The following is a 26607-nucleotide window of genomic DNA, read 5'->3' as shown; positions in this document are numbered from 1 at the left end:
AAATTGGTCACAAATGTGTGCCGTTGTCAGGCGTGTTGGAGGTTCTGTTGCGTACTCACGCCTCCATTGTCATTGTACTTCCACAATGTTCTCAAATTTCAAATACCACTTCCAAATGGTCTTGCGCTTCGCGAACACAGCCGTGCTTCTGCCATTTTTTGTCCTGCCCGTAGCAGGTGACACTAGCATTCATTTGATTAACCGTCTTCTGAGCAAACGTCATACTACACATTGCTACCGTAATTCAATTCAACTTCGACATAGATAACATCTCTTAACATATGTATACATTTTTTGGCACCCCGGGTGTGTGTGTGTGTGTGTACGTGTACACATACATTGTAAAAAAGGAAAAAAACTATTAAAATCACACTGATGGTAACCACTTTGAGCACCTCTTGTAATTGCAGAAGTCAAACGTGACTTTTATTCATCTTTTGTTATTGGTGTATATTGAGTATTACAATTTTAGTACAGTTTTTTTCCTTTCTTAAAGTGTGTATACATTTTTTGGCACCTTCTGTATATATAGTGTGTGTTGGTGAGAATGTGGAGAAATTATAACTCTTGTGCACTGCTGGTGGGAGTGTAAAATGGTGCAGCCATTATGGAAAACAGTATGGAGACTCTCAAAAGATAAAAAAAAAAAAATAGAACTACCATATGATCCAGCAATTTCACTTCTAGGTATATATCCAAAAGCAGTGTTTGTTTTTAACTTAGATATTCTTGAGAGAGAATCCCAAAGAAATCCAGAACCCCAGGGCTTACTATCTTCAATACAAGGGCATTGTGATCCGTCGTCTAAGTAAACTGAGTAGCCTGGAACTTTCAGTTTGTTTCTGGCTCAGTCCATGATTCACTAGGCCTTCTTAGACAGTCATTAGGCATGACTACAAATCAGTTGCTATTCCATCATTTCATAACTTCATCCTCAAAATGCACGTTAGAGGCTAGCTACTTATTCCCTCGCTCAGAATGTTTTTGGAGCGAGCTCTCCTTTTTGGAATTACCATCAGAGCCATTTTCTAAGCCACGGGAGGAATTGATTATTCACTTCATTCATTCAATAAGTATTTATTTGAGTCACGTACAGTTTTGGGCACTGTATCAGGCACAGAGAAGATGACTAGGGCATAGAGGGCGGTCAAGGGGAGGAGCATGAACAGATGTGTGCATGCAAGAAAGCACCAGGACACCTGAGTGCGGAACAGTGAGGGGCTCAGCTTCCCTAGAAAAGAGACTGTGCAGGGAAAATAAGACTGAGCTGTGGCCACACTGTGCCCTGGCTGCTCGGCCCAGGAGTTTGAAATCTGTACTGTGAGCAGTAGGGAGCCATTGAAGGGTTTTGTGCTTTTAATTTTAACCTGCCAGCTAATTACAGTAGAATTGGAATTACAAATCAGCCTTGCACTTTATTTTCCCAACTTGTTACTGACTAAAACTGGTTTTACACACCTCAGTTTTGTGTTCACTTGAATGGACTTTGAATAACATTTGATTGTTTCCAAAAATTAAATCCACTCTCAAAGGAAAAAATTTGCTTCCATTGACCTTATTCAAAGAAATATGATATGCCAAGGGAACAGAAAGCAAATGTTTGCCAACTATAATTTTATATATATAATGTGATGGCTCGGTGCGAGGTCGGAGGGATAGTGGATGGGGGGAGGGGGACCCACAGTGTGAGGGATATAAATGATGAACGTCTAAGTATTACCTTGTCTTGTACACCTGAAACTAATAAATAAATAAATAAAGCATAGTTTTAAAAAGCAAAAAAAAAAAAAGTAAATCCAAGCAAAAATGTTCTGAGTATTTTGAGAAATTGCATTGTTGGAACAAACATTTGCTGCCTCAGAGGGTCTCTTGGAAATAAGTTTATAATTGGATGTGTGAATTCTGGTGTATTTGGGGTTGTTTTTTAAATTGCTTCATAGTTACATGTGTGATTAACCTTTGGAGTTGGTATCTGCCCTGCCCTTACTGGAGTGCACTGAAGGGTAACATTGGTGCAAATAATGAGGATGGGGATTATAACTAAACAGAATAGAGGTTCTAGTAGCAGTGTTTTCTCTTCAGATGACATCAGGGGTGTGGGATGTGTTCCTCTGACATTCTAATTAACTATTTAACTGCTGATTGCAGGTGCCACTCACCTCTGGTCTGAGGAGGTACCTATGGCTGCCTTCGCATCAGGTAGGACGAGAGACTTACAAATAGAGTGATATTTGCTATCTGTATGGTCGCTAATACACGTTTCTTCTTTTGGGCCAGGTGTTTGACCCCTCCATGATCTTGGCATTAGCTAGAGTGCCCTCTCAGTGGAGCCCAGCAGCGGTGCCTGGGTTTGGAGAATTGTTCAGTATCTAAAGGGATTCAGTGTAGTAGGACTGAGGTGTGTGATGAAATTTCCATTCTACAGTTAAAAAGCTGACTTCTAAATTCTGTCAGTTAACTATTGCTATATACGTAGCCACTTCCAAAGTTAGAGGCTCAAAACAGTAATTATTTATTTGCTTCATTATTCTGCGAGCTGACCTTTTGGGCTGGGTTTAGCTGAGTGGTTCTGCTGTTCTTAGCTGGTCTCCGTTAGACGTGGGTCAGCTACAGGTCAGCAGGGAGCTCTGCTTCTGAAGTTGGTTGGCTGTCAGCTAGGGTCAGGGGTAGAAGCATGGGTCTGTACATCTCTTATCCTGCAGCAGGCTAGGCCAGGCCTGTTTTCATGGTAGTGGGCAGGTTTCTAAGACTGAGTAGAAGTGGCGAGGCCTAGGCTCAGAACTGACACACCATCCCCTCTGCTGTATTCTGTTGCCCTAAGCAAGTCACAGAGCCAGTTCCAGATCCAAAGAGTGGAAAGGAGCTTCAAAGTTACCTTGAAAGGGTGGAGAATCAGGGCCATTTTTGCTATCTATCACACAAATAGAGATTTCTTAACGGTTTCAGTTACTCCTGTAACGTTTCAAAACTCATGTGTTCTTTATGTTCAGAGTTAAAGATTGATCAGAAACAAATAGGAAAGTATTAAAATTATTCACAAGTCAGGGCCTGATGACAGTCCTTTTGTGAAGCTGAGTATTTTTGGACCTTGGATGCTCGGATACCTGAATGTGCCTCACATTTTAAGTCAAAGTCATTAATTCTGGATCCTTGCAACTAAATGTGAAGAATGTCAATGGAGGTTTCAAATGGAGCGGCAGGTTCTTTTATACTGCTCTCATCAGGAGGCAGGGCCTGTGTCTCCTTCCAGTGAAATCTGGGTGGGCTTGTGACTGCTTCAACCAATACAATATGTGACTTGTGAGGCTAAGTCATAAAAGGCAACGCAGCTTCTGTCTCATTCATTACAACACTCATGCCGGGAGCCCGGAGCTGCCCTGTAAGAAGTCACCTGTGCTGGAGACGCCTCTGTGGGTGCTCCCGAGATGGTCTCTGCTAAGCCTGGTCCTCCCTGTCAAACGTGCCAGATACGTGAAGAAACCTCCAGATGACTCCAGTTGTTCTTCCCAGCTAAGGTCCCAGACATCTTGGAGTAGAAAAAAGCCATCCCTGCTGTGCTTTGTCTGAATTCCTGACATGCAGAATTCGTGAAATGATAAAATGGTGGTTGCTTTCTGCCACTGTGTTTTGCAGTGGTTTGTTACACAGCAGTTGATTCCTGGAACAGCATAAATGAATGGGCATGGCTATCTTCCAATAAGAATTTTACATAATTTTACATTTCACACAATATTATTCTTCTTTTGAGTTTTTTCCCCCAGCCATTTAAAAATGTAAAAGCCATTCTTAGCTCGTGAACTGTCCCAAAAACAAGCAGTGAGTTCGATTTGGCCTAGGAGCCATAGTTTGCTGACCCCGGATCTAAAAGATTATGTAGTACTTGTAAAATTTAAACCTAAGGGCTTCTAGTCAAGATGGAGGTGATTTCATACTTTAAACTGATATCTCCTTTCTAAACAAAGTTATCATGGCTAAAATTAAAAATTAGACATATCTGTGATCACGAAAAAATAAATCTCTAGACCAGAAACAGATCAAACAGTGAGTGAAGATTGTTCGTCACAGACCCTAGTTACTGATGGACTGGACTCTAGATCCAGAGAAGGTAGGGATGGCTGGGAATTGTATTTCTGTAGATGATGAGGATCAAAACACGATTGCATGGAGATGACCCGTGACTATGTAAAGCCAAGGATTGCCCAGGAACAGAGACAGAAAATGATGTTCCTTCTAGTCAGAGTGGCAGGCAGGAGAGCAGAGAGAGACTCAGTGCCAGAGACAAATGTATGATTGGCCTACTGTCTAAATCTGAACTTTTCTCCCTATTTTGGTGGGATGGGACTGAGACTCCTGGGAGGAAGCCACTGTCAGTGGACAGGGTGATGGAAAGACGGAAATGAATTTTCTCCAAGATTAGCCAGCAAACTAAACTTTCAAAGTGAGGACAGTTGTCCACATTAACAACCAGCAAATAAATTCACCCCCAATGAGAATCATTTTAGAATGACTTGAAAGATTTCAAAGAGATAAAGGAAGAGTAACATCCATTACACATTAAAAAAAAAAGAAGAAGTAGCCCATACCTGGTAGGACCTCATATTTGACTTGGAGATTTTTACATAAATGTCAGTGGTTACAAAATAGTTTAAATTAGTTATGGTGCTATACACAGCGCCCTCTGAGAACAATACTGCTGTTGGAATTGTCAAGTTGTGGTGGCTGAATCAGGCAAGGGAGGCTTTCTAGAAGAGTGACATGTTTGCTAAGCCATATAAGGATGAGTTTATGTATTTTCAAAGTGAGGAAATGAGAAGAGGGCCTTCCAGGCAGAAGGGACGGTATGATTATGTAAAGCATAGGGGTGAGAAGTGGCGAGGGGGTGGGAACGACCGAGGTTTGGCGCTGTGAGAGCATAGCACCAGGCAGGGTGATGAAGGATATAAAGGTGCTGGAGTAGCTGCAGCTCGACGGTGGAGGACCCGGATGAAGACCTTAGTAAAGATCTAGGAGCAAAGGGAAGCCATTGAAGTCTCTCAGCAATGAAGGGACACGGTCTGATTTGTGTTTCAGATAAGTTTCTGGCCATTGGGTGGAGGGTAAATTTGAAGGCAACAAGATCGAGGGTCCTAAGACCGGTTAGGAAGCGGCTGTTGTGGTCTTGGTTCCGGGAGATTGTCAGGGCCCGGATGGGAAGTGAAGGCTAAAATGAGACAGGGATATTGATGTAGAAGATAATTTCAGATGTCCCCTTGGCAGAATTTGATGACTAATTGGGTATTCCAGGGTGAGAGAAAGGAATGTGTTTAGACATTTTTCTAGATTTTGTGACTGCATAGAGGAGTGTATCCACTGAGACCAGTAGAAGAGTCAGTGGAGAAAGAGAAGATAGTGTGTGTGGCCTTGGTATTTATCAGCCTTCAGGTGGATGTGTCTGGTGGACAGAGGGTTTGAGATTCTCTCTCTCTCTCTCTTTCTCTCTGTCTCTGTCTCTCTGTCTCTCTGTCTCTGTCTCTCTCTGCCTCTGTCTCTCTCTCTGTCTCTCTCTGTGTCTCTCTCTGTGTCTGTCTCTCTGTCTCTCTCTGTCTCTCTGTCTCTCGCTCTCTCTCTTTGTCTCTCTCTCTGTCTCTGTCTCTATCTCTCTGTCTCTCTGTCTCTCTCTGTCTGTCTCTCTCTGTCTGTCTCTCGCTCTCTCTCTGTCTCTCTCTGTCTCTCTCTCTGTCTCTCTCTCTCTCCCTCTCTGTCTCTCTCTCTCTTTCTCTCTCTCTCTCTCTCTCTCTCTCTCTCTCTCTCTCTCTCTCTCTCTCTGTGTCTGTCCTGGGGGTCACAAACGTGTAGTGTAGTATGGCACTTTCCATACTGCATGTATAGTGTAGTATGGAAACACCATCACTTACATGATGGTTAGAGGAAGAAAAGGATATTAGGCGGCAACACAGAAAACCCAGAAACAGCCTTTGGAAACTAAGGCATTTGTTTCAAGAGGAATGGTCAGAGGTGATGAGCATGTCAAATTCAGCATCCAGGTACCTAGAGAGGAGGGGTGGGAAATATGCAGAGACATGACTTTTTCCACAACTCTGGTGTGGTACAAGCCAGTTGAGGAGTGACTGAGAGGGAGAAAGGGAAGACTACTTTTTAAGGAGTTTGCAAGAGACGGGAAAGAAAGAAATTAGGTATTAAATAGAGCAAAATGATGGTTTGGGGTCAAAAGATAGTTTGGGGATAAAGGTAGGGAAAAATTTGAACCTGTTCATGGATACAAATCTAGTATAGAGTCAGAATTAGGAAGGTAAAAAGGCAGATTTTTTTTTTCTGTTCATGGAAAATTACTTCTTCATTTAGAGCTGTCTAAAAATTGGAATGGATTGCCTTGTTAGATAATGAGCTCCCTGTCACTGTCAAGTAAGTAGAGGTGAGCTGTTTTCTGCTCAATTGCGTAGAAAGATATATTGGTGACTGTCTTGGGGTGTTTTAGTCTCTGTTCAAGTCTCACCAGTTTGCCCGAAGTTGTTTTAAGCGTCATAAATGAATGAATTATTCTGTGGGCCTGCCTTGCCTGGCAGCTCTCCATAATCAAATCAATGGACCAAGTAAATTTATGTGCCTTTGATCTTGAAGGATGAAATTAAACTGCAGATTCTCAGATAAGAGAATATTGAGGCTAGGAAAGTTTCATCGCTGTGACAATCAACCCTGGTCTGAGCTCATGGTCGGTATTTTTGACAAGGTAGTCACTTTCCACACACAGCAACAATGAGTCTTTATTTCTTTTTTTTTTTTAAATGAAATTCATTGAGGTGACATTGGTTATTAAAATCATATAGGTTTCAAGTATACAGTTCTATACCACATCATCTGTACATTGTACTGTGTGTTCACCACCCTATTTCAAATTTTTGAGAGTTTTAGCTTTGTCCACCATGCTTGTAAAACACTTTTACTGGGAATAATTAAAATAGCACTGAGATGATGGGAGAAATACAGAAAAACCTGTTTGCTCGACTCTGGTTCATATTTCTCTATGGGTGCATTTAGTTTACACAGAAGTGTGGTTTTCTAGTGCCAGGAGGAGAGAATTCGTTTCTGTCTGTGTTCTCTAATCCTCATTTTAGATCTTCTAGAGATCCCTTCGGCTAGCATTTAAAACAGTTCAGGGGTCACCTTTTGCTGTTTTGTCTCAAATGACTACTTATCTGTATCCAAACCTGGCTTCCTGGGGTGCTGAAGCGTGAACAGCATAAGTGACTGAACTCAACTAATTCTCAGAAAGCCACATTTTAGTCAGTACTTTCCAACTTTCTCACCCTCATTTCTTTTACAGAACTAACAAGTGGTATAACTAATTAGAATTGTATTCCTTCTCAGGTTATACATTTTCAATTCTGTTTAACCTTTTGAAAATGCTAATAAGCAGTAAAAATAACTAAAACTCACACAGGGAAAGTAGAAATGCAAGTATATGGGAATAACAGTTCCCTGTCCCCAAAGAAAATCCAGGAGCACCAGGTGTGATGAATATTTATCTTTTAAGGAAAAATCGCTACATTCTTGTTACCAAATGACTCTCCTTCCTATGGCCCACAGATAAGGGGGTCAGCCTCCCAGTTGCCCAGGCCTGTAAGTGTTGCCGGTTTCCTTGATGTGAGAGAGTGCACTAAGCGAACAACTCCCAAGTCCACAGGCTGATTCTTTTCCTTCTCAATTTAGTACTTTCCAGATATGTTAGGAACATGAATAAAGTGCCCTTTTTATCATATGCTTACTTTTTTAGCAGTTAATTATTTTGAGATAATATTTTTTTTTTATTTTGAAATAGCAGATTTGGAGATAATGTGTCTAAATTTAGAGAGAAGTTGCAAAAATAGTAGAGAGCAAACTTCCTGTTCCAGTCAAGATGGAGTAGACACATTTCACTCTATTCCAATTAAATGTAATGCTGTGGGTAGCTTAAAAGTAAATGGGTGGGGAAAGATACGCCATACAAAGGCCAATCAAAAGAGAGCTGGAATGGTTATACTAATGTCAGATAAATTAGACTTGAAAGCAAAGAAAATGATCAGGGACAAAGAGGAGCACTACATAATGATTGAAAGGGTCAGTCTGACCAGAAGACACAGCAGTCTTAACTGTGTATGCACCGAATAACAGAGTTTTAAAGTACATGAAGTAAAACTCACCGTAACTGAATTGAGAAGTAAACAAATCTACAATTACAGTTGGGAACTTCGGGAATTGATAGAACCAGTAGACAGAAAATTAGCAAGGCTACAGAAGAAATCCACCAATCAACCAGATCGAATTGACATAGAATGCTTCACTTGACAACAGTATAATATATTTACTTTTCAAGTACACATGTAACATTCACCAAGATAGGCTATATCCTAGGTCATAAACCTCAACAAATATAAAATAATTGAAATCAATCAGAGTATATTCTCTGATCAAATGGAATCAAACTCGAAATCAAAAGTGTACTGCGGGAAAATCTCCAAACTCTTGGAAATAAACAACACACTTCTCATTAATCCATGGATCAATCCGGAAGTTTCTAGGGAAATAAAAAGTACATTGCCCTGAATGAAAATGAAAATACAGCATTACAAAACTCGTAGGATATTACAAAATCGGTGCTGAGTGGGAAATTGATAGCACTAAATGCTTATGTGAGGAATAGAGGAAAAGGCTCAAATGAATAATCTAAGCTTTCACCTCAAGAAAATAAAAAAAGACTAAAATAAACCCAAAGCAAGCTGGAGGAAGGAAATAATCACGAGAAGTTAATGTAATAGAAAACAAAAGCAATACAGAAAAACGATGAATCCAAAAGCTGGTTCTTTGAAAAGAGAGATTCTAACTTAATTGGTAATGGGTGCAGTTTGGGCACTGAGATTTTTATAAGCTCCCCCAGATGATTCCAATGTGTAATGACGGTTGAGAACCTCTGCTGGGGAGGCCAGATATATTTTCTTGGCTTTTTAACCTATGTTGGCATTTATGGCCCAGCCCCTTTCATTTTTCCTGAGGAAAATTTGTAGCCATTTTCTTCTCCCTCACTTTTGGTTGCCCTCAGAGTCAAGACTGACTCTTTCCCCTTGTATATTCCTATTTCCCCTCGTATATTCCTCTTTCCCCTCGTATATTCCGAGTCCCGCTGCTCCTTTGCCGGGGGCATGCTGTGACCTTAGGTGAGCATTTTTTTTAATTAATTAAATTTATTGGGGTGACAATTGTTAGTAAATTTACATAGATTTCAGGTGTACAATTCTGTATTACATCATCTATAAATCCCATTGTGTGTTCACCACCCAGAGTCAGTTCTCCTTCCATCACCATATATTTGATCCCCCTTACCCTCATCACCCACCCCCCACCCCCTTACCCTCTGGTAACCACTAAATTACTGTCTGTGTCTATGAGTTTTTGTTTCTCATTTGTTTGTCTTGTTCTTTTGTTGTTTTTGGTTTATATACCACATATCAGTGAAATCATAGGGTTCTCTGCTTTTTCTGTCTGACTTATTTCACTTAGCATTACACTCTCAAGATCTTAGGTGAGCATTTAACAGCACCCCCCACACTTCACACCCACACCACCTTGATTGATTTTGGGATTAACTGAAACCCTCCTCTGATTGGTGTGTCACACGCCATTGGTTACCAGTTCGAGGCTGTGATCACCCAAGCTTTAGTGACAGTGTGTCTAGAGCACCTGGTCCTGTGGCCCTGGCTCTGAGGAGCAGAAGGAAGGACTGGTTTCTCAGTTCTGGTGGCCAGTGCGATGCCTGCACTCTGTTAGCGCAGTAGGAACAGCTGACGTGTGGTGGATTTGAACTTTCTCAGTAAGTTTGGGATTGTTGCTGTTTGTTTGACCTTATATATGAGGCTTTCATGCCTGCTGTTATCCCTGAAACCTAAGATAAAGGTTATTTTTTCTCCTAATAAAAGCTGATGATCATTTAAAATCGGGTAGATGTTATTGTAAATGTATCAGGGGTACGTGTGAGTAAATGTTTCAATGTGGACGCCACTCACAGCAGCAGATAAGAAATGATGATTTTAAAATTTTGAGTTTCTATCTGGAGAAAGAATTGTGTTGTATAGTAAAAGCTATTTTTGTTGATTTATTAGGTTGGTGCAAAAGTAATTGCGGTTTAAAAGGTGAAGAAGAATTCCACAAATCGCAGTCTCTTTTGCACCAACCTAATACTTTATTCCTAAGAGGCCTTATTTGCAAATGTTATTTTATCATAAAAGGATTTATGTTTTCTACATGTCTCTCTATTTTAAAGATGCCAAGCCTACTTATTTATCTGGATAGTTGAAATTATTGAATATATGTACATAAATTAAAAAGAAAATGTACTGCTAATTTTTAAAAAGTTATTGGAACTGGGCCTTTCTCCTTAAAAGGCATAGAACAGATTTTAATTTAGAAAGGGCTAGGGCCATTAAAATCTGTCAAGATAATATCACAAAATAGGCCACCCAGGCTGAAACCTTCCAGTAAGTTCTGTGTCAGCCAAGCAGTGGGCTGAGAGATGGGGAAGGAAGGGATGATGTTAGGAGAGTGATAATTCAATTGTATGCTTCCTATTTTCAATATTCTTTCTGTTGTTAAAGGAAAGGTTTCTTACAGTTTAAACCAGAGGTTGACAAGCTATGTATGGCCTGTGAACCAAATCTAGCCTGCCACCTGTTTTCTGTATGGCCTTCGAGCTAAGAATAGTTTTTACGTTTTTAAATGGTTGAAAAATGAAGAGTAATCTTTCATGATGTTAAAATTTATATGAAATTAAAGTGTCAATATAATAAAGTTTTATTGGAACAGAGCCATGCCCATTTGTTGATCTGTTTATGGCTGCTTTCATGCTACAATAGCAGATCTGAATAATTGCAATAGAGACCATATGGCCCACAAAGCCAAAAATATTTGCTATCTGGTCTTTGACAGAAAAAGTTTGTCGAAGCCTGATTGAAATTCATTTCCCAACCTGGCCTTCCCATGTAAGATGATTTCTCCTCAGGGGGTTTGAAATTCCCAAATAATGTGTTAACAAGTCTGTATATTAAAGGGGGTAAGCCTGCTTCCTGGCAGCAGGCATTAACTGTGGTTGACCTAGAAATACTTGTCTGAGCGGCAGGAACCTACCAAGATAAATTCTTCTTTTCTTTTTTCTTAAGTGCTTTTTGAGGGCTTTGGAAAAGAGGTGAGCTCCACACTCCTCATCTCGTCACAGGGGGCTGATGAGTCACATGATATGTCTTAATTTTTTAAAATAAACTTTAAAATGACTGAGATGAAGGTATTCTTTTAGAAAGTACAAAAAAGTTTATTTCAACTTCTGGTAGTTCTTTTTTTTTAAAGGTAAAGATTGAATGTTGGGGGTGAGGAGAAGCAGTAAAATACGTACCATATGTTCTTTTTCTTCTGATTATTTTTTTGTTTACTCAGTCTCTAGATAGATATTTATGGCTTCAGTCACTGGACTACTGAGATGTGGAAGAGATGAAAGACATTTGAGGCAAACAGGCTCGAAGGGAAGTTTTGTTTTCACAATAATGAAGCAATGATAGATTGTTTTGTAGAGAGAGGTGAATCCTGAATTAAAGCATAGGCAGTGGACTCATATAGTCTCAGTGTGGAGAGGGTTAGTATTCTCTACCCCAAAGCAGGGGGAAACAGCTCAAGAAGCACATTTATAGTGTCTATGATTTCTGGGAGCTTTTTTGCCCACATGGCAGGAATTGACTCTTAAAGACATAAGAAGTGTGCTGCTCCGGTCTGACCATTGGACTAAGTCAAGCGTCTATCACTGTTCATGGCTCTGAAGGATAGTTTCCTGAAAGCCTAAGAGAGCTGGACTTTAAGATGCTTCTTTACTTAAGGATTACTTCCAGATACCCTCATGAATTTATCCTTGCTGATTTTATCTCAGTCTTTCTTGCACCTGTTTACATTTCCATTCTGTTCCACTTCTTGAGCTGATGAGTTCTCTAAGTTTCCTAAGCTTTGCTCAAAGTCCTGCTTTCTTTTTGATAAAATTGCCTTTAGGTTTCAGGGAGTGCCCTTTGTTACTTTACCTTTGTGATTGGGTGAATAAACTCAAGTCAATCATTTCTATATTCTTGAATCTTACTGATGTCTGCTTCTTTCTTTTAGAGCAAGATTTCTCAACCTTGACAGTATTAACCTTTTGTTTGGACCAGATAAGTGTGTAGTAAGGGACTGTCGTGTGCGTCATAGGATGTTTACCAGTGTCCCTGGCCTCTACCCCCCAGATGCCCCCTTCCCAGTTGTGAGAACCAACAAAGTTTCCAGATAGTGCTATGTGTCCCCTGGGGGACAAAGTTGCCTTCAGTTGGGAACCACTGCTTTTTTGGGGGGTGAAGGGGGTCTTCTCCAAACTGCAACATTTTGTGCTTTTTGGACTACCTTTATAATATAAAGGCTTCTCTAACTGATTGATTGTATTGTGCTTTTCTGGATTTTTTTCAGCTCTAGTGAATGCCCATCTTGGATGGCGTTGATAGCTACTTTTACAGTTTCCATTTTTCAAATCAGCTGCACCATTTCTGGGTGGTGTGGGAGACAGATACCTCAAAATCTTAGAAGTATTTTTTTCTAGTTATAAATGACCTCTATGTGTACTATAAAACTGTGGAGGATGGAAAAAATTAAAGAATGTTTTTATCACCCAGAAATTCATCGCTTCAATGTTACTAATGTACCTGATGTTAATAAGCTGATCTGTGGCCTTCATCTGTTTTTCTGTATATTTTATTTCAGACGTAACATTGCTACATAACCAATTTTTATAATGTTTTTTGCACTTAACATTTAAACAGATGTTTCCCTGTATACCACGTTTAAATGATTAAATGAAATACCATAAAATTAATATACTTTAATTATTCCTCTTGTTTGATAGCTAGGTTTCATTTATTTTATTATGGAGTTCTAATGGACATTTTTGTTCATAAATCATTTTCTATGTTTTGGATTTATTCTCAAAGGCGAATGTTGGAAGTAGAATTCCTGGGTCAAAGTGTGTAAACATGTTTGAAGTAGAGCCTTAAATTATTTTTAAGCTGCTGCATGGCCCCACAGAGAGCAGTGAATAGGGGCTCTTGCAGTGACCACACGTGTCAGAAGTGCGTCTCAAGGGTGTATGGAAGGAAAGGAAAGGGCTGTGTTGGAGTTAATCACTTTTCCTTTCCTGTCTGCTCTTCTGTGGGAGTATTAATGGGGAGTCAAGTAGCCACCAAACCACAGGCTTAGATTCCAGTCCCAAATAATCCCATTGGGTTGACTTCCAGACAGTGTTCCTTTAACTGGGAGATTTACTTAAGGAAGGCGTTTACTTTATACATTTCTATTTTGCCTGGTTTACAGTCACTGCTAAAGTAAATCTGCCTGCTGTAATCAGTTTGGTTGAGATTATAGTAGGAATAAGACCTGAAAACAGCCATCAAAAATTACTGTTGCCAGGGGTGCAAAGTGAGGGCTGGTGCAAATTTCATTTCTGCCAAAACAAAGGAATACTCATTGTGGGAGGTAAGGAAGAAAAGAATAGCTTTATAAAGCCTGTACCCTGAATAGATAACTAGTAAATAAACAGCTGAATAATATATCCAAATGGCACATCAGGTAGTTACTCCAAGATTGCCCTGTACTTTGCTATGGTCGTGCTTAACAAAACATTTTATTCTAAAGTACTTTTGAACATGTACCACTTAATGAAGATTCGCATGTCGTCTTAAGTAGGGGTACCTAGAAGCAGAACCTGAGGCGCAGTACTTGAACGGACATGATTTATTGAGGGAGTACTCTCAGGAGAAACCTGCAAGGGAGCAAGGCAAGAGGGTAGGGAGGAGATGGAGCTCAAGTCAGGAGATGGTCTTAGGGAAGTCTAGCCTTAGCCTGTTTGGGTTGCGGGGGGTGTAGGACAATAATTGGCTGCTGGCTGCCCCTGGGAGAGAGAGACAGGGAGAGTCTAGTATAATCTCCCTGGAAGGATGCCAGCTCTTGGGGAGGGGGACAGCTGTGAGCCATTAGCAGCCAACAGGCAGCAGCTGGGAGAGGGTATGCTGGTTAGGTGAAGGGGACCTATATGGGGCACCTCAGGATCTGTTACTCTTTTGCGAGTTCACTTTGTGCAGGACGCTGCTAAGACATGGAAGTAAGAGATGAATGTGCTCTAGTCCCTACTTTCAAGACGTTTGTGGTCTAGTGGCAGGGCTGACCACGTAAAGAAACTTTCTAGTGCAAGTCAGGTGCTTTTTACATGGACAGAAGCATGTGCAGAGACGTGGGTAGAAAGCATGAGAGGGAATGGTCGTGTGAGCGGGTTCTCTAGGGAGCTTCATTGAGGAGAAGCCCACAAATTGGTAGGATGAGGTTGGGGGGAAATGGGCTAGCCAAGGTAAACAGGGAGGGAACTGTAGACAGAGGGAAGAGCCCCTTGCCAAGGCCGGCAAGTATGAAACCAGATGATGTTCATGAAATCACATGGGGCAGAGCATGTGCAGGAGACAGGGGAGCAGCCGCTGATGAGGCGTGACAGATTGGAGCCAGAATACTGTGGGCCTGGAAGGTCACGCAGAGGAGGCTGGGCTGTGAAGAGGCAACATTCCTGCTGTCAGCCACCCCCAACAGCCTGCCTCAGGGCTCAGGGTCAACTTGGAGCGCTGAATCCCGATATACCTGCCGGCTCTGCCCTCTGGTGGCCATGTGGCTCTAAGCATGTCACTCAAACATTTCTGAGCCCCAGTTTCCTCATCTGTAAAATGGCTGGTAATGATATCTATAGGACTGTTGTTGTGATTAGAAATAGTAAAGCCAGATCTAAATTTACCATCATAGAATCACTGCTGGTGTTTACTGTTCTTTGTCTTTTTCCTACAGTAATTAAAACAGCAGTGCTGTCACAAAAACGAACAGATGAATGGACTGTAACAGCCCAGACCCCAAAATTTGCTTGCTTTGTGTTCTTTTCCAAAAATCATTAGCATCCCAGTTTCTTATTTCCCAGTACTGGTGTTAAATAATCTGTTTCCTAGGTTCTTTATTGACAATACAAGATTTCTGTCTTCATCTATAATGAAAAGTGATTGTTACTATAATAGTTTTAAAAACACCAAATTTTGCAGATTCTTAAAAATCTGCACCTTCCTCAGTCATGAACATTTGGTAACTCACTTAAAGAACAGAATATTATAGAAAATGGAAGCACTATTTTAGCCAAAGCTCATAAGACCAGAACTTCAGATAAGATGGAGTATCTATCTCACCAGAAGTCTTGGGTTTCTCACTTGAGACTCAGGGAAGTGAGAAGAGGGTCCATGCTCCGCTGACTTTCTTCACTGAAAGTTTTTGGAGAATAAAAGTATTTCCTCTATGGCATTTGCTACCTTCAATCCTGGTATGAGTTATCCACATGGAGGTTATGTTCAGTAGACACAGAATTTTTCTGTTGCTAGTCCTCTTAACTTTGCCTAAAAATTTCTCATTAGCAAAATGTTACAATAATTTAAAAGCTTTTAAAGCTTTGTTGAGGTCGAATTTACATACTGTACAATTCATTTTGAGTATATAGTTCACTGGGTTTTAGTATATTTACAGGATTTTGCAACCATCACTACTATTCAAGTTTAGAACATTTCTGTCACCCCAATGAAATTGACTTGCCATCAGTTCACATTCTCCCTCCTAACCTAAGGCAACCACTGATCTACTTCCTGTATTTTATAGATATGCCTACTCTGGACATTTCATATAAATGGAATCATACAAAAAGTGATCTTGTGTTTATGACTTCTTTGACTGAGCATAATGTTTTTGTGAAGTTTTTAAATATGTTTTACATTTGTTTTACATTTGTAGCACACATCAGTACTTTGTTCCTTTTTTATTGCTGAGTAGTATTCCATGGTGTGGATGTACCACAGATTGTTTTGCAGTTCATCTGTTGGAAGACATCTGGGTTTTTTCCAGTTTTTTGGCTATTAAGAATAAAGTTGCTATAAACATTTGTGTACAGGTTTTTGTGTGAACATAAATTTTCATTTCTTTGGGATGAATGCCCAGGAGTACAATTGTAGTTGCATGTTTAATTTTTAAAGACATGGCCAGTTTTTTTTTGTAGAATAGCTGTACCATTTTACATTCCCTCCAGCAATGTCTGAGCGATACAGTTTCTTCACATCTTCTCCACCATTGGAATTTTCATGTGCTTATTTGCTGTTTGTATTGCTTTTTGACGAAATGTCTGTTCTTTGCCCGTTTTCAATTGAATCATTTGTTTCCTTACCGTTGAGTTTTGAGAGTTCTTTACATATTCTGACTACAAATCCATGGTTGGATACGTGATTTGTAAATATTTTGTCTTCTTCTGTAGCTTTTAAAAGATATCTTCTTAATAGATTCTTTTGCAGAACATGGTTTTCATTTTGATGAAGGTGAATTTTTCTTTCACAGATCATGCTTTCAGTGTCAAGTCTAAGAACTCTTTGCTTAGTCCTACATCCTGAAGATTTCCTCCTATGTTTTCTTAAAGTTTTATGTTTAAGTCCGTGATCCATTTTGAATTAACTTTTGTATAAGGTGTGAGACTTAGGTTGAGGTTCTTTGTTGTTTTTTGTGTTTTTTTGTTTGTTTGTTGGTATTGTTCCACTACTATTGTTGAAAAGGCTATCTTTCTTCCATGGAATTACTTTTCTACCTTCGTTAAAAATCTGTTGGGTGTATTTGTGTGGGAGTATACTCACTTTTAATAATATAGAAATATATTAGGTTGTGGTAGGCAGAATAAGATGTCTATACTGTGATCCCTGGAACCTATGAATATGTTAGGTTACATGGCAAAGGAGAATTAGGGTTGCTAATCAGCTAGCGTTAAAATAGGGACATTATTCTGGATTATCTGGGTGAGCCTGATATAATCACAAGGGTCCTTAAAAGTGGAAGAGGGCAGGCAGAAGGGCCAGAGAATGAGATGTGATGATAGAAGCAGGGTCAGAGAGATACTGTGATGGCTTTGAAGGCTGAGGATGATGGCCAGGATCCAAAGAACGTGAGTAGCCTCTAGAATATGGAAAGGCAAGAAAATGGATTCTCTCCTAGAGCCTCCAGAAAGGAACACAGCCCTGCCCATATCTTGATTTTAGCCCAGTAATACCTGTATCAGACTTATGACCCACTGAGCTGTAAGATAATAAATTTGAGTAGTTTTAAGCCACTGACTTTGTGGTAACTTGTTACTACAAAGTAAAAAAGTGAAATATTTTAGTAAAAGCTGCCATTGATAATAGGATTTTAGATGTTTGGGCACACGATTTATCTGGAAAGTTTGCATATATGGAACATCCCAATGATATCAGACAAATGAAGTTCCACTCTAGGTATATTTGTGCGTTCAATAGGGAATAATTAGAAATATATATTTTATTTTTGTTTAAATTTCTACATTCATTGCGACTTTAAACTTTACTTTCCTTTTTGATGGTGTTATTGTTGTTTTTGTTTGCATTTCAGAAGAGTGTTTGAATGTCTTAAGTTTTGCACAAGGGAGCCAAATGTAGCCCCCAAAACGTATGTGATGGGAGGTTAACATTTTATTTAAAGAACTGTTCTTCATTTTGCAATGTACACAAATACTGAATCACTATGTTGTACACCTGAAACTGGTATAGTGTTATATGTCAATTTTATCTCAATTTTTTAAAAAGAAATATTCAATTGACTTTAACAGTAGGACAAATAGAACTTTGATTAATGATTTTGATACTTGTGCGAAACCTGTTAGTTTTTTAATAGTTTGTTGAGATATAGTTTACATACCATACAGTTCACCCATTTAAAGCATACAATTCCATGATTCTTGATATGAATATATTAATAGTGAATACTACGTGCAAACATTGCTGCAGAGTACTTTGAATATCTTAACTCACTGCTTTCTGACTTCCATTGTTCCTGATGAAAAGTTAGGTGTTAATCTTATTGGGGTCCAATTATAAGTGAGGAGTCACTTTTCCCTTGCTACTTTCAATATTTTCTCCTCTGGCTTTCAGCAGTTTTACATTAATGTATCTGTGGATTTCCTTACAGGTGGTGGTGGTGGGGGGGGGGTGGTATAAACTACTTGGAGTTTGTCAAGCTTCCTGGATGTACAAATTAATGTTTTTCAGTAAATTTGGGAAGTTTTCGTCCATTATTTTCTTCAAATATTTTTTTTTCTGCTCCTTTCTTTCCTCTCCTTCTGGTACTCCCATTACGTACTTGTATATGTTGATGCACTTAATGGTGTCCCACATTTCTGTAAAGCTTTGTTCATTTTTCTTCATCTTCTTCCTCTCTGTTCTTTTTCTGGCATACTCTATATTGATCTATTTCAAGTTCACTAATTCTTCTGCCAGTTAAAATCCACTGTTGGACCTCTTTAGTGAATTTTTCATTTTAGTTACTGTGCTTTTCAATGCCAGAATTACCATTTGGTTCTTTTTTATACGTTCTATCTCTTTATTTATATTTTTACCTTTCTTTTTTAAATTTTGTTAAATTCATTGGGGTGACATTGAATAATAAAATTATATAGGTTTCAAGTGTACAATTTTGTAGTACATCATATGTCTATTGCATTACGTGTTCACCACCCAAAGTCAAAGCTCCTTTCGTCACAATATATTTGACCCCCTTTTCTCCTTCCCCCACCCCTCCTTTCCAAACTCTGGTAACCACCATATTGTTGTCTGTCACTATGAGTTTTTGTTTGTTTGTTGTCTTGTTTGTTCATTTTATATCCCACATAGGAGTGAAATCATGTTTCTTCACTTTTTCTACCTGACTTTGCTTGGCATGATAATCTCAGGATCCATCCAAGTTGTCGCAAATGGCAGTATTTCATCTTTTCTTATGGCTGAGTAGTATTTCATTGTATATATGTACCACATGTTCTTTATCCGATCATCTATGGAAGGGCAATTCGGTTGTTTCCATGTCTTGGACACCATGGATAATGCTGCCATGAACATAGGGGTACATATATCTTTATAAATAAATGTTTTCAAATTTTTGGGGTACATACCCAGAAGAGAGATTTGCTGTATCATGTGGTAACTCTATTCTTAATTTTTTGAGGAAGCTCCATACTGTTTTCCAGAGTGGCTGTACTAATTTACATTCCTACCAGCAGAGTATGAGGGTTCCTTTTTTCCCACAACCTCTCCCACGGTTACTGTTATTCCTCTTGTTAATGATAGCCATTCTAACAGATATGAGGTGGTATCTCATTGTGGTTTTGATTTGCATTTCCATAACAGCTCGTGAAGTTGAGCACCTTCTCATATATCTGTTGGACATTTGTATGTCTTCTTGGGAGAAGTGTCTGTTCATGTCCTCTACCCATTTTTTAATTGGATTGTTTGGTTTTTTTGTTGTTGAGTTGTATGCGTTGTTTATATTTTTGGATATTAACCCCTCATTGGAGGTGTTGTTTGCAGATGTCTTCTCCCATTTGCTTCCTTGCCTTTTTGTTTTGTTGATATTCTTTTGCTGTGCAGAAGCTTTTTAGTTTGATATAGTCCCATTCATTTAATTTTGCTTTTATTTCCCTTGCCTTTGAGGTCAAATTCATAAAGTCTGCTGTAAGACCAACGTCCATAAGTTTAGTACCTATGTCTTCTATTTATTTTATTGTTTCAGGTCTTATATTTAGGTCTTTGATCCATTTTGAGTTAATTTTTGTGTATGGGGACAAATAGCATCTAGTTTCATTCTTTTGCACATGGCTTTCCAATTCTCCCAGCACCATTTACTGAAGAGGCTGTCTTTTCTCCATTGTATGTTTTTTGCTCCTTTGTTGAAAATTATTTGCCCATATACTATATGTGTGTTTATTTCTGGTTCTCAATTCTATTCCATTGGTCTGTGTGTCTTTTCCTGCCAATACTATGCTGTTTTGATTATTGTCACTTTGTAATATAAATTGAAGTCAGGGAGTATGATACCTCTGGCCTTGTTCTTTTTCTTAGGATTGCTTTTGCTATTCTGGGTCTTTTTTGGTTCCAAACAAATCTGATGATTTTTTTGTTCTATTTCTTTAAAAAATGCCATTGGGATTTTGATGGGGATTGCATTAAATCTGTAGGTTGCTTTGGGTAATATGGCCATTTTAACTATGTTGATTCTTCCAGTCCATGAGCACGGAATGTCTTTCCATTTCTTTGTGTCTTCTTCAATTTCTTTTAAAAATGTCTTATAGTTTTCAGCATATAGGTCCTTCACATCCTTGGTTAAGTTTATTCCTAGGTATTCTTTTTGCTGCAATTGCAAAAGATTTTTTTTTCATTTCTATTTCTGAAATTTCATTGTTAATGTATAGGAACACAGTGGATTTCCTTACCCTTTACTTCTTTAGCCATGGTTTTCTTTAGTTCTCTGAATATATTGATATGGCTAATTTAAAGATTGCATATTAAATCTGACATCTCGTTGCCCTCATGGGCAGTTTCTGTCATTTTTTGCTAGTGTATATGTCATACTTTTTTATTTCTTTGCATGTCTCATAATTTTTTTGTTGGAAACTGGACATTTTAGATAATAAAATGTAGCAACTCTGGGTACTGGCACCCCCACCCCAGGCTCTTTATTGTTATTTATTTACTTTAGTGACTCACTGTATTATTTTATTGAAGTCTATTTCTCCCCCCCCCTTCTCCCTATAGTGTGAAGTCTTGGTGCTGCTTTTTAGGGGTGCAGCCTTTGGTATGCCCAGAGTCATTCTGGGGTGATAGTGGTTCTGGTGGGGCTCTCTTTCCCTGACCACAGTGGAGCTAGCTATTAAGCTCCACTAATTGCTGGCTGCTCTGTTGTTTTTAATAATGCCCTGGGGCATAAATTGCTCCAGCAAACTGATCCAATCAAATGAGGACTCCTTTGAAGGGATAGTTCCTGAGATCAGTATTTGAAATTTCTTCTGACCCCAGAATGGTTCCTCCCAGCTGTTTCATTCCCTGGTTCTCTCCAGCGTGCTAGCCAGTCTAGACATGAACAACCTCTCCAAGCTCTGTTGTGCAAAGGAAGTCAGTTCCATTGGGGGAGATTTGGAGCCCTCTATTCTATAGCCTGCTTCTCCTGCTAGGGAAAACCTCTGACCCACAGCTCTAGCACAGGGAGTGGGGACAGTGATGTGTTTCTCTCTGAGTCCTGGCCCTGGGTCTCCTAGGATTTCCTCTCCTGAGGTAGAACCCCCATTCTGTGAGCAGGGTAATTGGCGCTTCAGAGTTCTTGGTGGCACCACACCCGAGGCATAGCTTCCATCCCAGGAGCAGGGGCCACCTGGAAAAAGAGAGCACCCCACCTCTTAGCCACACTTGTGTGGAACTTAGCCTCAGCAACAGGTAGCTGGGGGCAGGATGAGAAATGCTGATGTCTGCCCCTAACAGGAAACAAGCCTTGTAGCTGGAAGCTGGGAGAGAGGTAGCTCTGTGTTCTCCACTACACCAGCCTCCTGTGACACCTGTGCTGGGAGCCAGAGGTGCAGGGAGGGAGTCTACGTTCAGATACTACCAATTCTTACTCTACTTACTGAGTTTTAGGAGGTTTCCTTTAATAAATGCTTCTTCATTTGCCATATGCCCTTAGGACCATTTCCAGAGATTTTAAATGAAGGGGTTTTTGTTTCCATGTAGCTCTTCACATTGTCATACCAGGAGTGGAACTCTCTTAGTTTTTTAACATACAGTTTTGTTTCTGAATCTCCGATTGTTCACAGTGGCCTTGTACTTGGATTTTTATGTCCTTTGAAGATTGTGAGTGGCGTGAAGGCAGCAGCCCTGACCTTTATCCTCATGAGTGCCCCCGTAGCATTCTGTGTCCTCTGACACAGAACAGAATGGCAGTGACTGCCTGTATCACTGTCTTTTCTCGTTTTTATTTGCAGCACTTCCTTTGTGACTGACTTGAAGTATCTAGCTATGTCTTCCTTTTTTTCCTACACTCTAGTGCTGGTGTATTCCCAGAAAAGGGGGTGCCTCTGTCACTGGCCACACCCACAAGGAAGGACACTTGAACCTTTTGAAGTTTTAGTCAAAAGCATTATGTGTCTTGACAATATAGGAGCTTTCTATAGCAGTCCTTGCAGTGTATATATAGGTATAATTTTAAATTCGGCTAGTGGTTTTGGGAATGGGTCCAGGGATAAAGTGAGAAAGAGGGAGAAAGCGCAGACAGAAAAGCAGTGTGTGGTTCTGCTCTTAAAGGTGGGACATGCCTCATGTGTTCTTTCTTCAGCCAACCACATCTCATGCCTTTCAACCTTGGCCCTTGACAGCTCTGCCTTGGCTACTGCTTTTTTCTTTCCTGCTCCTCCCTTGTTGGGGATCCCGAGCTGGTGACAGCCCCATGGCTGCCCTCCTTCGTTTGGGTGGACATTGATCATGTGGCCATATTTGAGGCTACAGCCCGTCCTGTACCCTTCATCCTCTGTTGCGTGGGCTACCTCCTAAGGCTCATGTGTAGCTTCGCCCAGTCTTTGACACACTCTGTGTTGGAGAATTTGATAGTACTCTTCTCCCATCACTCTAGGCCATTTGAGAATATTCTTGACAGAAATCATTTGTGTGAGTGGCCTGCTGCTCCTTCTTGGGATCTGTAGGAAAGCGTTGACTGTCCTCTGGGATGGGTGTGCGTGCGTGTTGACTATTTCATTCAGTGTTGTTCTCTTTCCCAGGATGCTCCAGAATGAAACGTCATAGAACTCTCAGCAGCAGTGACAGTTCAGATGAGAGTGAGTAGAACCAGCCAACAGCTGGTAACCTCTGTATCTATACTCCTTGAGGATTTCTTCTTTGACTTGAGGACACGCTGTTTCGTACTTCCTTCAATGGTTAAAAAATAATGTTTTTAGGAAGGAAACCTTTGGGTACCATTTTTCTTATTCATTTAAATTTCATTAGAAATAGACAAGTTAGGTGGGAGAATTGGTTTTATGTAGCATATAGCATTTTGTTTTTCACTTTTCATTTACTTAAACAACAAATGCCAAAACTAATAATGATTTAACACTGCTTTTCTAGAGAGGAAGAAAAGTACAAGAGCATAAATTGTAGGCCCTACAATTCTAATTGTAGCTCAGGTACTAAATGTTTGACTGGATGAATCATCATTTGTAAAAGGCAACAACCTTATTAACGATAGCATTTGTGGAAGTGTTGAAGGATACACAGATTACTTGTTCTACATTTTTAGTTTTCCAGTTGCTTTTGCAGATACTTTTTCTCCAGGTGGAGCATGAATCGTATTATTCCCAAATGTTATGAGGTATGATTACAGCAAATCAAATCTCCTCAGGATTAGCATTGTTGAAGCTTTTACACGCAAAGGGGTCACCTATAAATGTCGTTAAACTACATTATGAGGCTTTCTTGGTTGTAATTTAACTTTCTTCAGTGGTATGAGATCACTGTGTTCTTCTCCATCATATCTTTCATATTCTCTTGGATGACATTTAGTTATATTAGCAGGTAATAAGTCTCAGTATTTTTTTCTAATTATCTTTTGCAGGTCCTTCTACTTCCTTTACCTCAGGCTCAATGTATAGGAGCAAGTCAAAAATTCAAAAAGAACACAAGAAATCTGCTGAGGTGAGATCAGATATTCAATTTTTAGACTTGAAAAAAAATAGACAGTTGCCTTCTGCGTACATACCTACAATACCCAGATCTTGGAGATGTGAGGAATAAACTACATGCCAATGGATAGGCTTATTTTCTGATTAGTTTATTTTTTTAAGTAAGATTCCATTTTCTTTTCCCTTTGGGAAGACAGTAATCTTCATACTGTGATTTCATTTTGGCGATGACACTTAAGTGCCTAGCTTTAGAATATAAAGCTTCCCCTTAGCCAAGAAGTCAAAGGGAGCCAGACTTGGGGAATTGGGAAGAACCCATACATCTGTCCTACGATTAGAAAGAGCTAAGTTGGTAGGTGGGAGGCAGTGCAAGAAGGGATAGATGAGGACTTGCGGATGGAGAAGGGAAGGACCAGTTTGCAGATCTGGGCTGTGGTGGTTCCTCACAACCGTCAGCACTGCCAGCCCAGGAAGAATGTGGCACTCCCAGTGAGGCCACTCATCTTCTGCCCAGGGGGCTGCAAAGTGCCAGAGCTGCATTTGTACTTGGTAATGATTCCGTGGGTCCTACAGACTTTCCTCTGTGATAATTAAATGATGAGAAATTGCCCTGTGTATCTTCACTTCTACTATGAGTACACTTCCTTGGCTGAAAAGGAAAAGAGAGTGTAGTAGTTAACTCTTGCTGTATTACAAATCATCACCAAAATAGTGGCTTAAAGCAGTTCACGAGTATTATCTCAGTTTCTGTGGATCAGGAGTCTGGGCACAGTATGACTAGGTTTTCTTTTCAGGATCTTCCAAGGCTGCAGTAAGTATATTAGCCGGGCTGTGTTCTCATCTGGAGGTTTGACTAGCGAAGAATTGGCTTCCAAGCTCATTCAAGTTGTTGGCAGAATTCATCTCCTTGCAGCTGTAGGACTCTGGTCCCTGCTTTTTTTGCTGGCTTTGGTGGAGGTCCAACCTCTGCTCCTGGAGGCTACTTGTCGTCCCTTGCCATGTGGCTGGCCTTCTCCATAGCTCCTCTCAAAATATGGGAGCTTACTTTTTCAAAGCCAGCAAGTGGAGAATGTTTTGCTCCAGCCTGCTAAGACTGAGTCTTACATTACATAATCATGGGAGCGACATCCCATCACGTTTGCAATATTCTATTGATTAGAAGCAAGTCACAGGTTCTACCTGCCTCCACACAAGGTGTCTGTGTGTGTGTGGGGGGGGGGGCGGGGGTCGTTGCTTTAGAGTGTCAGCCAAAGAGAACATTTCTCCTATTTTCAGAGGTCACTTTTCATTTCCGTACTTTGCGAGGGATCTTTCTGGGCTGAGTAGAATATCAATGAATTTATATGTGTCTGTGTCATACAGAAAAACTTACGGAATAAAATGCACATAAACAGGAGCAGAACAAATTTCCCATCTATCCTAAGGAGGCTTTGACTACATAATGGTGAGAAAGAAAGAAACCTTGCTGCTTTCCCATTTAGAACAGCTGGTCCTAGAATAGAAAGTGACTCAAAAGCTTTAGACCTTAAGGCCTGCTGCCTCCAGCGCAGTGAGAATAGGAGTCTTTTGTTTTGTGGGATAGGGCACCTGGGCTACTGGAAGCAATTGTTTTCATTTATGTTTCACATTCTGTTATAAAAGAGAGACCCTGATATTGTAGGACAAAACTATCCTTGGCATTAGAAGAGATTGATTCCATTTTACTCGGTCTTATTTCATCTCTCTGAAATAATTTGTTTTGTTATCATAACATGGACATTATCACACCTACCTCTCATAGCTACCATTTATTTGATATTTGATGTGCCAAGACCTTTATATTAGATCATCTGATTGTTTCCCAAAGTTAAGCAATTATAAGAATCTCCTTGGATGCTTCCTTCATTTAAAACTGTAAAATAGCTTAATTGTAAAATAGCTTAATTGTATTATTAGTATGGATTCATGCATATTTATACCTTGGTTTATAATCTAATACCACATAATTTGTTGTGTTGCTATAATTGTTCCATAAATTAATGAAGTCATCTCTATTATTTTTCTCTTTTCAATTCCATTGATTTCTGATCTTTATTATTTTAGTCCTTTTTGTTTTAGGTTTATTTTGTTCTTTTTCTAAATTCTTGAGGGCGAGTACTTAGGCTATTTCAGATTTTTCCTCTTTTCTAATATAAGAATTTTAGTGCTATAAAGTTTTCTTTCAATACTGGGATGTAGCTTTAGCTACATTGATTTTGATATGTTTATTTTATTCTAGTTTGGTATATTTTTTTATTTCTCTTGAGACTTCCTCTTTGACCCATGGATTATTCAGAAGTGTGTTTATTAGTTTCCAAGCATTTGGAGACTTTCCGGCTACCTTTCCGTTACTGATTTCTAGTGTGAGTCCATTTTTGTCAGAGAACATAATCTGTATGATTTCAGTTCTTTAACGTTTGTCAAGGTTTTGTTTCATAGCCCACAATATGGTTTATCTTGGTATGTGTTTCATGGGCACTTGAATGTGTATTCTGCTGTTGTCGGGTCCTATTGGTTGATGGTGTTCCTCTGTATCCTTGATGATTTTTTTTCTGCGTCATAGTTTTATCAGTTGTTTAGAGGAGAGCTGTAGAAGTCTCCAGCTATACTTGTGGATTTGTCCATTTTTCCTTTCAGTTCTATCAGTTTTGCCTTACATATTTTGAAGCTCTCTTGTTAGGTATATACATATTTAGGGTTGCTATATCTTCTTGATAAATTTCTTATCATGTATTGCCCCTCTTTGTCTTTGGTAATTTTATTTGCTCTGATGTCTGCACTATTTAATATTAATGTAGTTTCTGGTTTTCTTTTTAATTCATGTTTGTGTGGTATGTTTTCTCCATCTTTTTACTTTCAATCTATATATATATATATATATGATATTTGAAGTGAATTTTTTGTAGATAATATACAGTTGAGTCATTTTTCAGTCCACTCTTACAATCTCTTTTAAC

The 26607-nt window shown here is 39.5% G+C and overlaps 1 protein-coding gene across 5 annotated transcripts in view; it reads left to right on the top strand.

The window, feature by feature from the left end:
- The window catches only part of JADE3 (jade family PHD finger 3), a 143991-nt gene that overhangs the window by 55405 nt on the left and 61979 nt on the right, over nt 1-26607 (top strand). Inside the window, exons 2-4 of one of the 5 annotated variants that reach the window (XM_081042426.1) lie at nt 2149-2199; nt 22733-22789; nt 23566-23645. The exons of 3 other annotated variants lie outside the window; for them this stretch is intronic. In XM_081042426.1, coding sequence (XP_080898552.1) covers nt 2181-2199; nt 22733-22789; nt 23566-23645 — 156 coding nt within the window. In that variant the 5' untranslated portion in view covers nt 2149-2180. The remainder of the gene's footprint in view (nt 1-2148; nt 2200-22732; nt 22790-23565; nt 23646-26607) is intronic. One more of the 5 variants, XM_081042428.1, reaches the window with a different exon arrangement.

Source organism: Rhinolophus hipposideros (genome assembly GCF_964194185.1).
Source record: "Rhinolophus hipposideros genome assembly, chromosome: X".
NCBI classification, from domain to species: domain Eukaryota; kingdom Metazoa; phylum Chordata; class Mammalia; order Chiroptera; family Rhinolophidae; genus Rhinolophus; species Rhinolophus hipposideros.
This window is presented reverse-complemented; position numbering and strand designations above follow the sequence as displayed.